The following is a 12,652-nucleotide window of genomic DNA, read 5'->3' on the forward strand; positions in this document are numbered from 1 at the left end:
AGCAAACACAAGTGATTGATGGTACAGACACGAAAGGGAGTCAATCGAAGCTGTAGGTTACATCAAAAATGAATAGAACACTGGGGCGAGGCTGGGACAAGGGGGGGAGCATTGAAACAGAATTAGCAGGACACGATACGAAGAAACCCGGTTGCCGGGATAGGAAGGAATAAATAGTAATAGAAGGGAACCACCTCAACGTTCAGCGCGGGGCCTTGTTGAGACTTAGGCATTAAGTTCGACGTTTCGCAAAAACTTTGTTTAACAAGTTAAGGACTTTAGGTACGTTCAATTGAACGTATTCAAGATCGAGAAGGTGTTTGTTCTCCTTTTGCTGGTGCAGCGAAGCGTTGCTAAATCAATACTCAAGCAGAAGACTTGAATGATCACTCACCTTCTCCAATAAATCGTCAATTTTGAGATCCATTTCCAGAATTGCCTTGTCTCGTCCTTTGTAGTGAAGAGCGATGATGAAAGTTCCAGGAGAGGGGATGTGATGTTAAAGTAAATGTTAGGGCGTCTGAAATAGCTCGTACCGATTAGTTTCATTCTGAGACGAATAAGCGCACATTGCTTACCGATTATCCGGCACGTTGCTCTCAACGATGACACCATCCTTTTCAAGCTGAGCATGAGTGAAACGATATGGACCTTGGACGGTGGTCTTGGGGATTTTCTTCTCTTTCCCATTGATACCAACAACCCCAACGCCAACAGAACCTGCGCCTCTTTCTCTGTTGGCGTTGAGACGAGAATTCTGTAGATAGGCCTTGTACTGTTCTAACTGAGACCTGAGCCACGCGTTATGATCGCAGATTGTTTTGTACACGAGCTCAAGAGACCGCGTCTCCATCAACACTTTCTCGCGCATATTGCCCAAGTGGGTCAACTCCGCTGCGACTTCTCGCACATGAGCTTGTATGCATCGTCGCGAGTGACGACGCCCACCTCCTCCAGCTCACGAAGCATCTCTTTAACCTTGATCCCTTTGCGAACCAGAATAGCATCCTTCGTGGTTGCAGCACGTTCAGCCAGGGCAGGAAGGTTTATTGGCCGCTTATCAGCAGCATGAGGTATGGAACGGATGAGCTGCACAAAGATCGACTTGGTCTCCATGTACAGGATGTCATTTTGTGTGAGGTTGTTGTCTGTCATGAGGGAGGCGGCAAGATCCTGCACGGTCGTTTCCCAACGACTGTACAGAGGAAGCTCGATTTGGCGGTTTTCCTTCCGAGGGACCTGTGGCGGGGCAGCTCCAAGCTCATCCATTAGAACCCGAAGGTGGGATTTATCATTTGGTGCCTGCAAATGAGGGGGGGTCAGACAATTTGTTGTTGCCGCAACAACCAAATGACTCACCAATGCTTCGATATGCTGAAGAACGAGCGAGTGAGTGTTATACAACTCATTCATAGTGATGTTGATCATGAGATCCTTCTTCGAAAGGGCCATGTACTGATCAAGTTCCAACGACTCATAGAAATCGCCAACGTCGCACAGATTATTGAGGAATTGGTTAATTCGTGCTTTGTTGTTCTCCACGAATGGATTCAGGGTAATCATGTACTGTTCCTTTGCATATGATGGCTTGTTCGCGAGGTTCTGCAGCATTTTTGCAATCTGCGGGTTGAAAAAACGAAATGAGGGCGCAACTCGAGATCAAAAACTCGTGGGTGCTTCTTACCAACGTCAACGTCCGCCTCGGGTACTTCGCAGGAACTCCTTCCACAAGCATATATGCCTGCGGAGTGACGACAGCAGGATTAATGAACCGGAGGAAGAAGAAGCCTCCAATAAGCGAGCAGATGGCATAATCAGATGCATCAGGGTATTTCCGCTTTGGAACCATTAGCACTGCACGGACGGAGCAGTGAACAGGACAATAATTACCTTTGTTAAACTGCGGATTTGTTTGCATATCCAACGTATCCCATATGGAACGGACTCCAGGCTTTCCATGATAGTGAGCAGGAAACTATTAGCTATTTCCATTAGCATCGTCAAACGGGGGGCAATAATCGCTTGGACGTCCGGATTGGCGGCAGCGGTTTCAGGTGCTACGCCACGGGGCAGGTTGGGAGGAAGGGTGCCAGCTTCCTCTTCAATCTGCTGTATCATCTGCTCATAAACCTAAAACGCCTCTGTTGAGATATTGCAAAAAATGAAGCGGCACTAAGTACTACCTTGAGCGGGTTGATTTCAAGATTCAAGTCTTTGTGTTCGATCAAGCTGTTGATACGATCTGCAAGGACATTTTTCAGGTAACTTTGTCCTGGACCACGTCTTGTGTATGTGGTCATCATTCGAGACACAGGGGTATTCGCTCGAAGCAATGATCCAAACTCCGTGGCGGTTTCGAACTGAGCCGCCAGCACTGCCTGTTAAGGTGTCACACGAATTCCTGTGTGCACAATGCTACCGCTCGAACATACCTGGAACATGGATAACAAGAGGTGCTCTTCTCGACTTTCATATTGATTACCGTAAAGCGTAAACATAACGGTCTGTAGAAGTGTGTCTATCTCTGTAAGGCTGACTAGGCGGCATAGCGTTGCAATATGTCGGGGCTCGCTTTGAAGCAAGAAGAAGAGGTTGGAGTATTGCTGAGAAGCATCCATTCAGATTATGCGCCAACCTAAATCACCGCACAAACCTGGATTTTACGGTCATCAGGGTATGCACCTTCGGTAGGGTCAACATCCTCTAGATGTCTTTCTACTTCTTGACGCTGCCTAGAACGTTAGCATTGTTTGACAAAGGGAGTTTGAGCGAGCCGGACATTCACGAACCTCATCAATGGCCATTCGATTTTGAATCAGTAACGCTATCCTAGTGTCGAGGTAGCGCACATCTCGGTCAAGGACGAAATTTTTCTTTGACTGCGCAGAGATTCTCGTCTTTAGTTCGCGAAGTCGCTTTTGGGCTGTTCAACGGATAATAATTAAATTCCATCACAGCGTAAACTAACGTGGCGCATCCCTACGTACCGCGTGCAAGATCATCTTCAACTTCTACGTCCTGCTCAGCCGCCATGCTAAACAATGCAGTGACCGAATAACGGTTCGTGTTGCGGTTGTTGGTCAATCGTTTCGACATAGCTGCTGATTGCTCTTGTGTATAGGACATTGGGGACGCTTGCTAAACTAATGGGATAGGTTATCGAGGGTGAAGGAGTGTGGACGGCAGACACCAAATGCTCTGCTTGAGATTGATGAAGTCGGGGAAGGCTCTTTCCCTCAATAGTAACAGTGTTGGTGGAGACTAAACGCCACGACTCAAGGAACGTTTGGAAGCTGCCACTACAGGCTATCGTGTCGTTGTTGCGGCTCGGGGCTCAGTAAAAGGGGGGGTGAGGGAAATAATAATCGAGCAACGCTGCCAACCTGAATACGAAGGCAATCACCGAACATGGCAACCGAAAGGCTATTTCAAACTCTCTAGCGCCGAAGAGTTGGAAAATTGGAGTCAAAAAATCGGAGGTCCTTGGATACAATTGTTTCGTTACAGTTAAAAAGACCTAATCCAACCCGTCCATTTACGCAGGACAAAAAAATGCCCCGCTCAGAAATCATGCGAGTTCTTTCGCTTTATTCTTCTTCTTTGGCTCCTTCTTGGGTCGAGGTTCTGGTGTGAGTTCTGGTGTTTGCTCCCATTTCCCTGAGAATGGGCTGGGGATACTGGCAGCGGCGCCCAGATTCGTGTTGGGAATGGAAGGCACGACTAACGGGGATGTGGAAGGTGCCGTGGGCGTCTCACTCTCCGTAGGGGTTTCTGCTTTGGCTGGTTGTAGACTAGGATTCCACTTCTCTGGTGCCATCCCTGATATTTCCGGCTTCTTCTTGGCTGAGGTTACAGCCTGCGATCCTGACGACGATAAGAGATGTTCCGGGACTTCGTTCAGGCTCATTTCCAACCAGCTGTACACAACTCATGATTGGTGGCTTGGAGAAAAGTCCACAAACGGGCTTACCGAACGCTTGCACGACGTTCCTCGCACCACTCGTTCACAATTATTCTGAAGCCATTTAGCTCAACAGCTTTCTCGTTATAAAACTGGCCAACAAATTGCGTCAGATCAGATCCACGAAAGGCAACCCACTCACCCTTATGTCCTCCTCCAATCTCCTCTTAATATCAATGTAGGCCTGAAATCCCTTGCTCAGTGACTTCAGCTTTTCTTCCCTTTCTTTGATCGTCGGGTCCTCCTTCCTGGAGCTCAAGAAGCGCTCGTTTTGCGCCTAGCAGACGTATTCTCATTAATCTCGTTAGTATTCCAGCAAAATGAGCCCACCTCTATCTTGATCAGAACCTCCTCTTGAACAGAAGCGTTTTCCTCCAACTGGTCCCTAAATTTGTCGTACTTGGCCAGACCTTCATTCACAATGTCATCGAAAACCTCGGGGCCAATTTCTGACCAAGCCTCAAAAGTGTTTGCTTTCCGCACTACACTAGGCTTAATGTCGTCCTCCTGAGCCAGATGTCTCGATCGAGACAGGATTGTTTCACGTGCACTCTTCAGGTCGTCAAGTTTCTCGAGCAATTGCTGAAGCGCGCGCGCCTGGACCTTGGTCTCTTGGCGCTGACGCGCCCCTGCTGTGCGAGCGTCAGGGTGCCGGCCGGAATGGTCGATTGCGGTACAGCCGCTTCCAAATCCGCCTGTCCTCATGCTGTTTAGATGTGACCTTGCCCATTCCATATAAAACAACGTACCTCATCGCTTGCTAAGAGATAGATCAAAGTCTCCCATTCTTCCCATTCTTCTCTGATCTTGCGATCCTTTCCTCCACTCGTGCTAATAGTTGCTGCTCCGTTTGAGCGCGCTGAGTCAGTCGACCATTTGCCTCGGATGAGGTCGGTCGTGTCCATCTATCGTGCTGTGCATATGCAGAACGAAGTTCTTCATCGTAGTCTGCCTCCTCATCAAGACCGTTAAAAGCCTGGGGATATGCTGAATTCCCCAAGGGTCTCGGTGATGTCGAGAGCGACTCACATCCTCAATGATGTTTCGGCATTGATTGGCTAGCATCGGCGCGTCCTCCAGCATCTTCATGATTTTATTTGGTCCATCTTCTGATCTAACCTTTCCAGCTTGCTGAAGAAGACTTGGGGGGAGGCCGATCGGCTGCGACAGCGCATCCAATGCTGCTGGAAGGTTGAGAGCATTCAATTTGCTGCATCCCGGCGTGTCACTACCATTCAAAAGCCATCGGAAGTTGGTGTAGTTATTCACTGACCTCATGGCCACAAGGTCGGAATCATGCTGCATGCCGGCTAGCTCATCTTCTATATAGTTGGATCTCTGATTTTTGAATATGTCTTCCGATATGGGGCTGTTGGATGTTAGTCTTCCGGTGTACGCAGGGAGATCTTACCGCAAGCTCTTCGGATACCCCAACTCTCCAAGCCACCGAAAATCAAAGTTTCCGATCTTGCACCTCCCAAAACTGAAGCTGGGTCACTGAGCTGCGGGAGAACGTCATCTTCGACAACCGCAACACCTGGAATTGGCGGGACTGTAGAGGGGGGTGGGACGTCTTCATGATAAATCAAGTCATTCGCATGAGAAACCGTTCTGAGTTCAGTATTAATCCTGTCATCGAGCGACTAGGAAAACAATCCTTCAATGCATACAAAACACGCCTCGAAGCCGCCGTACCTTGGCATCGTTGAAAACCTCTTGGGAGGCTTTCCCCTTACTCGCGGAATCCATTGCAGCCTGGATTCTCGCGAAGCGATCCCTAACCGCGATACCTGCATCCCATATCTGCGAGTATTAGCACGGTGGTGAACTGAGCAAGTAGCTGGATGGGGGACTGACTTCCCAGACACTCCATGGTCCATACTAAGCCGATATTGCGCAACAGCGGCAAAATGATGAGATTTACATCTCAAGTGAGCGATCACGTCCTGTGTGTGCCTTCATCGTATCAAATATGCTTATCGCGACATATATCGTACCTCTGGTACGTAAACAGAAAGACGGCTATCGGCATCGATGAATTCCAAGGAATCAGAATAAAATTTGGAAGCCTGGAACAAGAACCTGTCAAACAAGATAATAAGAATTATCGACTTATCCATGCACACCTTTGAAGCAAGCCTGGCTATACTCCCATTCGACAGTCCATTCAGACGCGCCTTTTGCCAAGCGGACTCTTGGGCCTCAGCGATCATGACACCTCGAAGAAACCTCAAGAAATCTTCGTCGAGATCGGTGGGTATCGGCACGCCAGCATTCTGTAGAGACTTCTGAAGCGCAGGCAAAACGTTGGACAGAATGTATGATATAGTCCCAGCTCCTCTCTTCATCCCTCAGTTGGATGAGCTCTTCAGTTGAAGAAATGACCTGGTCACCTTGAAGCATAAAACTGCTCTCTTTAGCCCTTCCTGCGATGCACGATCTTCAGTTGTTCCCAGTTGGCAGAAGAGAATAGCCAAGTTCAGAAGGGTCGATGCGCGTTCGTAGTGTAGATTGGATATTTCCACAGGGGAAGCCGGAGAAAACATTTGTCCATAAGAGAAGGACAGTCCAATCTGCGGGGCCGGACCGTTGAAAAAGAGTGAGCAGTTTCAAGTGCAAATTGTGCGTACATCTGGAGGAAGCTTTGTGAGGAGATAAGCAAGCTGAGAGTGATAGCTTTTTTTCAAAAACAAATTGGGTTAACGTCAATATTATCTTTCATGGCGCGATGGCACGACCAGCGAAACTACCCGCCTCAACACAAGCGCAATCGTGTCTTCATGAACATTCATCGACGTGGCTTTCTTCCTTTGAGACTCCCACTCAGATATATCCCACTTGAAGGCATCAGGATGTGTCTCTGGGTGCTTCTGATTGATGTATGACCTCAGAGCTTGCCTAATCGGAGGCTGGAACGTTTGACGGAGAGGAACGTTCAACAAGTTATGCGACATAACTCCTTAGACCAATCCCCTGCACTCTAGAGAAAATATAACCCAAGGACTGATACTAAACGAGTGCTAAGCACCAACTGGGACCACGCCACAGCCTCGTTGGAAGTGGACGTCGATCGAATTGAATAATCGGTCGGTCCCGAAAACATCCCAACTCATTCTTCTGTTGCTTGCCTGAGTCTGTCTGTTTCATCGTGCAGCGCCCATGGCAGAAGTGAAAAAGGACGAAGATGGATTCATCATATCAACCAAAGAGAGTAGGCGAGAATCCATCACGAAGTCGAGCCTAACACTCATCCCTTTGTGACTTCTCAGGCTCAACTGCTAGTACAGTGGGCAAAGTCGATGCAGGTCAATCGGAATCCAAAGCAGGCGATCCAGCCAGCACAGAAGCAGATGCTGCCCAAGCCGCAAGTGGCAAGTCCTAACACGGCACGAAAGCATCCAACAGAGTCGTTTATTCTCGACCTCTTCACGTTTAGCAACGGACTTACTGAAGTCCTCATACGAAGTCACTGTAAGTGCGTTCAGCCAGCCTTCCCCCCGCGCAGTCGCGATTAACTCTTTGGAAATCAGGTCACACTTGCTGATCAGCAAGCCAATCCGGATTCACCTCTGTATAGTGCAAAGTCTTTCGAGGAGTTAGGCCTGTAAGACCGCTTGTCCTTCTTTTCCAATCTGCAAGCAGTCCAACTCACACCTTAATGTATAAATGAAAACATCACTCTAGACACGAGGATTTGCTAAAGGGAATATACGCTATGAAATTCCAAAAGCCATCCAAGATCCAGGAACGCGCACTTCCTTTACTACTTCAGAATCCGTACGTTCATCTAATCCATCGTAGTAAAGGTCTTTACGAGTCTTTATGCCAGTCCACGAAACATGATTGGGCAGTCACAATCAGGAACTGGTAAAACAGCAGCGTTCGTATTGGCAATGCTCAGTCGGATAGATTACAGCAAGGAGGCAACACAAGTTTCGTTATTCCCCCTCCCCCCCCACATTTTCTTTTTCACCCTGCATACGTCCTAACCCAATTTTACACGTTACTCTTTCGTTTACGCTAAGGCCATATGCATTGCACCCTCTCGAGAACTCGCAAGGCAAATCATGCAAGTCATCACCACCATGGCCGCGTTCACAAAAGTCACAACTGGTTATGCCATTCAAGGTTCCGTTCCAAGAGGGGCCGTATTAAATCAACATATCATCGTTGCCACCCCTGGGACGTTATCGGATGCCATTCGGAAGAAACAGTTGGATACAAGTCAGGTCGGGATCTTCGTTGTCGACGAAGCTGACAACATGTTGGATCAGCAAGGGTTAGGAGACCAAACCCTCCGAGTGAAAAAGTGCGTCTGAGTACTCATCCTTAACCCCCCAAGCTCTGCGCTACTTTCTTTTCCCAATTCTTCTTCCCTTACACGTGTTCCACATAGCCAAGTTCCCCGCGACTGCCAAATCCTCCTCTTCTCCGCCACGTTCCCCGATCACGTCCGCAAATTCGCAAACAAGTTTGCACCTGCCGCAAACGAAATACGATTGAAGCAAGAAGAGCTCTCCGTGGAGGGCATCAAGCAATTCTACATGGATTGCAAGAATGAAGCACACAAGTACGATGTACTAGTGGAGTTATACTCCCTGTTAACTATCGGTCAAAGTATGATTTTCTGCAAAGTAAGCTCCCATGCAACTTTTTGCTTTTTTTCTCCTTATCTTTCCACAAACGCAGAAACGAGAAACGGCGGATATCATTGCTCAACGAATGATCGACCAAGGCCATCAAGTGACCCTCCTGCATGGCGCCAAAGAACCCGCCGAACGCGATCGAGTCATTGATGATTTCAGAGATGGAAAGAGTAAAGTCCTCATCACCACAAACGTGGTCGCTAGAGGAATCGATATCCTTCAAGTGAACATGGTGGTCAATTACGATATGCCCTTAACGGTCGATAACAAACCCGACCCTGAGACGTATCTTCATCGTATTGGTGCGTAACTCTTTTTGCTTTATTTTTATTTATCCTGGCTACCTCTCATTCCATTTTTTCAGGCCGAACTGGTCGATTCGGACGAAGAGGAATCTCGATCAACTTTGTTCACGACAGACAATCTTGGTCAGAAATGCAACAAATTGAACAAGCACTCGGGCGATCGATCATTCGTGTGAAGACGGACGATTTCGATGAGATGGAAAAGGTGAATTATCGATTATGAATCAAACAAAATTCCCGCTCCCGTTTTTGGACACTCTACTTTCGTCTCTCTCTCTTTTTTTTAAATTCCCTCTCTGACACACTCCATGTCTCACCTCCACTGTTTGTAGACCCTCAAGAAGGAGCTGAAGGCGTGATTCTCATGTCATCGAAGACTCGATTTGCATTTTGGAGGCCAACGACGAAGAGAACATTCAGAATTTGTGCCGTGTATCTATGTATGAAGAAGACTTATGTATACAGTTACCGTTGGCTCGTTCGCTGGTCCAATTCCCCACTGGTTGCGCAAGAACGAGTCGATTCACTAGCTAGCACCCGCTAACATGCACTCCATACCGCTCATGCTTAGACGGATAAGAGATACGCTGTTGCACACCGCATCAATCGAGCGCTGCTAGGGCAGAATCTCATATACAAGCGAGCAAGAGCCAACCTGGAAGGGGGTAAAAATGCAAAGCTGTTCCACCGCATCTGCAATTAGATGGACTGAACAACTGCTGTTGAAGTGGCATTCCGATGCCCTTTGTGTCAATGGTTGGCTAGGTACGGTACGTACCACGTTAGCCATGCAACCATTGAGCTAGACAAAGCCGAGGTTTCAGGTGTGGCTAAGGGATATAATTTTTGTTCTTCACCTTGCGCGGCCACACATCGATTCGCAAATGTATATAAGCGTGATATGTAAGGCTGAGAGCGCTCGCGATATCTAATGACACTGCATGATATCGTGCTCAGACTTTCACAACTGCGCGCGATGTGGCGAAGTACCTCCGTCGTGATACCATTATATATATATATACATAGCGTCGGTCGCCAGCACTTGTGCCGCCAAAAATATTTACTGGCCAGCTGCCCGTGTATCGATTTTGGCTAGAAGATCGAGGACTTACACATGTACCAGTAGTTGCATGCAAATACTGGACCAGTGAGAAGATATCCAATAAAAATAAAATAAAAATAAAATGTCAATTGCCCTTTTTTTTCGAGTTTGGCAAAACTATCAAGTCGGTCACCAGCTTTTACCCGGCCGGACCATGCAACCGGTGGCGTGGTAGATACGTCCCCCCCATGTGTGTGTAGATGCATGGGCGCAAGAGAGCTTATAGCTGGTACAATGTGTGTATATAAACCCGCAACTCGCGCCGGTGTGGCGCCCCGTACGTGAGATCCGGACTTACAAACAAACACATATTACTAAATAATTAAGCTAGCAGTCATGCAGTCCTACCGACGGTGACTCGGGGGTCAGGGTCGCGCGACATACCAGACCGTGTGCGCGCGGGGGGGAGGGGGGGGGCTTTTAATTGTGCAGTGGTCGGGAGTGCGCAGCAATTCGCAACCACGGATGCATTTCACCGGCTAGCTGTTATACGCTGGCGCTGAAAGTAACTCCCTCCCCGGACCCCACCAACTCGGCACCCGGTAGCTGCCGGTAGTACATACTACGTACCAGACAACCGTATACGTACCAGAACCGGCCTGGCACTCGATTACAGTAAAAACATGAGATTAGTAAGTACATAGCTTGATAATGATGGGGGTTATACTTATAGCCTCCCAATAATTAGCGACGTATATAGCAATAAATCAAGAACTTTATGTTCCCAACTACAAAGTACATACTACTATAGTGCCGGAGCTAAAGGACATGGATTCTAATATACAACATGCATACACATATTGATACGCGAGCTTGGTGGCGTTATTTAGATTATAGTAGATCCACTTGACAACACACCGCGCATGCACACGCAACAGGCTTGTGTTGTACATACTAGCTATGTAAGCTATGTAAGCCGTTACGGACTCGGACAAGAACGAGATTCTCAATATGTGTAACCATGCATGCAAGTGGCGTGGATAATTAGTAATAGGAGAAGGGGAAAGACCGAGTTGAAGAAGACTTTTACTATCTTCCTGGTATTCGTACTAAGGATCCCGACAGTTGGGCAGCTGAGTCCGTATGGAATCCCATGCGACACACTCTCCTAATCTTCTCCCCCTTTACTTTAGCTATTATGCTGGCTCCGCCAACGAGGGGAAAGCGTATATACTATGGAGAGACATTAAGCGGACACGTGTTAACCAAGTTAATATAAGGGGGTTTTTGGTACACCCCCCAACACCACACACACACACAGAGTCGGAGAAAACGTGTTAATTCCATGCACAAACTTGAACGTGAATGTTGTGAGGAACACAACTTGAACAAACCAGAGAGAGAGCGCCCAGAAGCGGAGATAATCATCCAGAGACACACCCATGCAGCTGCGGCCAGGCGCGCCGCGCATGCATGAGAGACATCTGGCCGATCACATATAAAGCAATAATTTGTGCATCGACGCATATCCGTAATGTAATGACGTAGTGACCGACATGGTACATGTACATGCACATGCAATGCCCGGGGAGGCGTAAATCCGTAATCCCGGTACAGAGAACTCCCCCCCCCCCCGATCCGGATTCCACCAGCCGAACGAACGCGTTGGACCGGCCGGCGCCAGAGAGTTATCTGGGTCAATATTGCGCGTGATGAACGAAATAAGGTACTACCGGGGCTAAACATTGCAAACTGCCGAGCTAAGTATATAAATAAAAAAAAACCCCAAAGTAGAAGCGCGCCAATGACAGATGCCATCACCCATCATCATTCACATGCACAGCGGCTCAACACAGGAGTTAAGCTAGCTTGGACTTGTGCTTGTGGCAACGCAGTCACCCTAATCAAGGTCAACTGGACTACCTGCAGATGGAAGAAGACCCACCGGCCCTCAGCTACGCTAGCCAAGCAAGGTCAAATCAAGCCAACTCAACTGGTACGCGCGCGCCATTACATACACACACATATACTACACAGCTGCATGCAGCCCCTAAATCAAAACGCGCGCGCAGATTGGTTCTAGTCCGCAGAAACTAGACACTGAACTGCAAAGTGATCAGCTGGCTCCTTTAGCTTTTTAGCTACGTGACCCACCAGCTTTCAAGTCATGCATGAGCTCCGAATCCGAAATAAAAGGGGCTCGATTGAGGACTTGAGTGGGCACGATGTCGTTGCGCAAGCCTCCTTTACGCCAGAATTAGTTACCAGAGTCCACGTCACGTCAGTCAGATTGCAGGACAACTCCGCGCGGCGCGCACGGGAACCCTTCCGCATGTTTTTATGTACGAGTTCCCCCCCCCCGCGGCCGGAGATGAGACGCCTATAGTGCATGTACAAGGGATAAAGGGTTCTCATCCAATTACATATTACACAATCGGATCCTTACTCCCGGTCCAAATATGGATAAATATGTAGTCACATGTACACAAAGATTACTCTAGATGCTGGCCGATCATAGACATTAGAACTTTAAACAGAAGCCCGTTGCGTCGCATCTGCGCAACATGTCTCTCTTGCAGGGTCCGAAAGCCGCCCGATTACCCCATGGGGGGATGCGGTTAGTTCTTCTTTCTTTCTTTTTTTTCATTTTCCCCTCAACATCTCATGCTGTGGAGCCCCGCATTGCATTATCGAAAAT

General features: G+C 48.1%; 4 protein-coding genes across 4 annotated transcripts; 1 reads left to right on the forward strand and 3 right to left on the reverse strand.

Annotated features, from left to right (window-relative positions):
• Positions 1 to 232: 232 nt before the first annotated feature.
• EI90DRAFT_3143975 (Rho GTPase activation protein) lies at positions 233 to 3,126 on the reverse strand (the record flags this gene model as incomplete). Its single annotated transcript, XM_039065077.1, has 12 exons — positions 233 to 334; positions 395 to 439; positions 593 to 915; positions 963 to 1,302; positions 1,360 to 1,620; positions 1,685 to 1,837; positions 1,891 to 2,130; positions 2,184 to 2,378; positions 2,433 to 2,603; positions 2,654 to 2,728; positions 2,790 to 2,923; positions 2,988 to 3,126. The coding sequence occupies 12 exons, from the start codon at positions 3,124 to 3,126 to the stop codon at positions 233 to 235; spliced, it is 2,178 nt and encodes a 725-aa protein (XP_038921138.1).
• A 442-nt stretch (positions 3,127 to 3,568) lies between these two features.
• On the reverse strand, positions 3,569 to 6,915 carry EI90DRAFT_3117363 (BRO1-like domain-containing protein; the record flags this gene model as incomplete). Its single annotated transcript, XM_039062987.1, has 16 exons — positions 3,569 to 3,917; positions 3,971 to 4,053; positions 4,104 to 4,238; positions 4,292 to 4,667; positions 4,711 to 4,721; positions 4,788 to 4,937; positions 4,991 to 5,171; positions 5,235 to 5,316; positions 5,373 to 5,604; positions 5,657 to 5,738; positions 5,819 to 5,907; positions 5,959 to 6,030; positions 6,088 to 6,303; positions 6,355 to 6,534; positions 6,592 to 6,624; positions 6,712 to 6,915. The coding sequence occupies 16 exons, from the start codon at positions 6,913 to 6,915 to the stop codon at positions 3,569 to 3,571; spliced, it is 2,475 nt and encodes an 824-aa protein (XP_038921139.1).
• On the forward strand, positions 6,725 to 9,135 carry EI90DRAFT_2966672 (ATP-dependent RNA helicase DBP5; the record flags this gene model as incomplete). The annotated part of the gene is made up of 10 exons (XM_039055577.1): positions 6,725 to 7,172; positions 7,231 to 7,332; positions 7,398 to 7,432; positions 7,492 to 7,565; positions 7,646 to 7,738; positions 7,791 to 7,893; positions 7,987 to 8,270; positions 8,358 to 8,595; positions 8,651 to 8,909; positions 8,972 to 9,135. Exons 1-10 carry the CDS (start codon positions 7,121 to 7,123, stop codon positions 9,133 to 9,135), a joined length of 1,404 nt encoding a protein of 467 aa, XP_038921140.1. The 5' UTR covers positions 6,725 to 7,120.
• A 1,643-nt stretch (positions 9,136 to 10,778) lies between these two features.
• On the reverse strand, positions 10,779 to 12,049 carry EI90DRAFT_3037034 (uncharacterized protein; the record flags this gene model as incomplete). The annotated part of the gene is made up of 1 exon (XM_039058745.1): positions 10,779 to 12,049. A coding segment is annotated over one exon (498 nt), but the record flags the coding sequence as incomplete, so codon positions are not given.
• Positions 12,050 to 12,652: the final 603 nt, after the last annotated feature.

Source organism: Cantharellus anzutake (assembly GCF_015039405.1).
Source record: "Cantharellus anzutake strain C23 chromosome Unknown EI90scaffold_6, whole genome shotgun sequence".
Taxonomy (NCBI): Eukaryota; Fungi; Basidiomycota; class Agaricomycetes; order Cantharellales; family Hydnaceae; genus Cantharellus; species Cantharellus anzutake.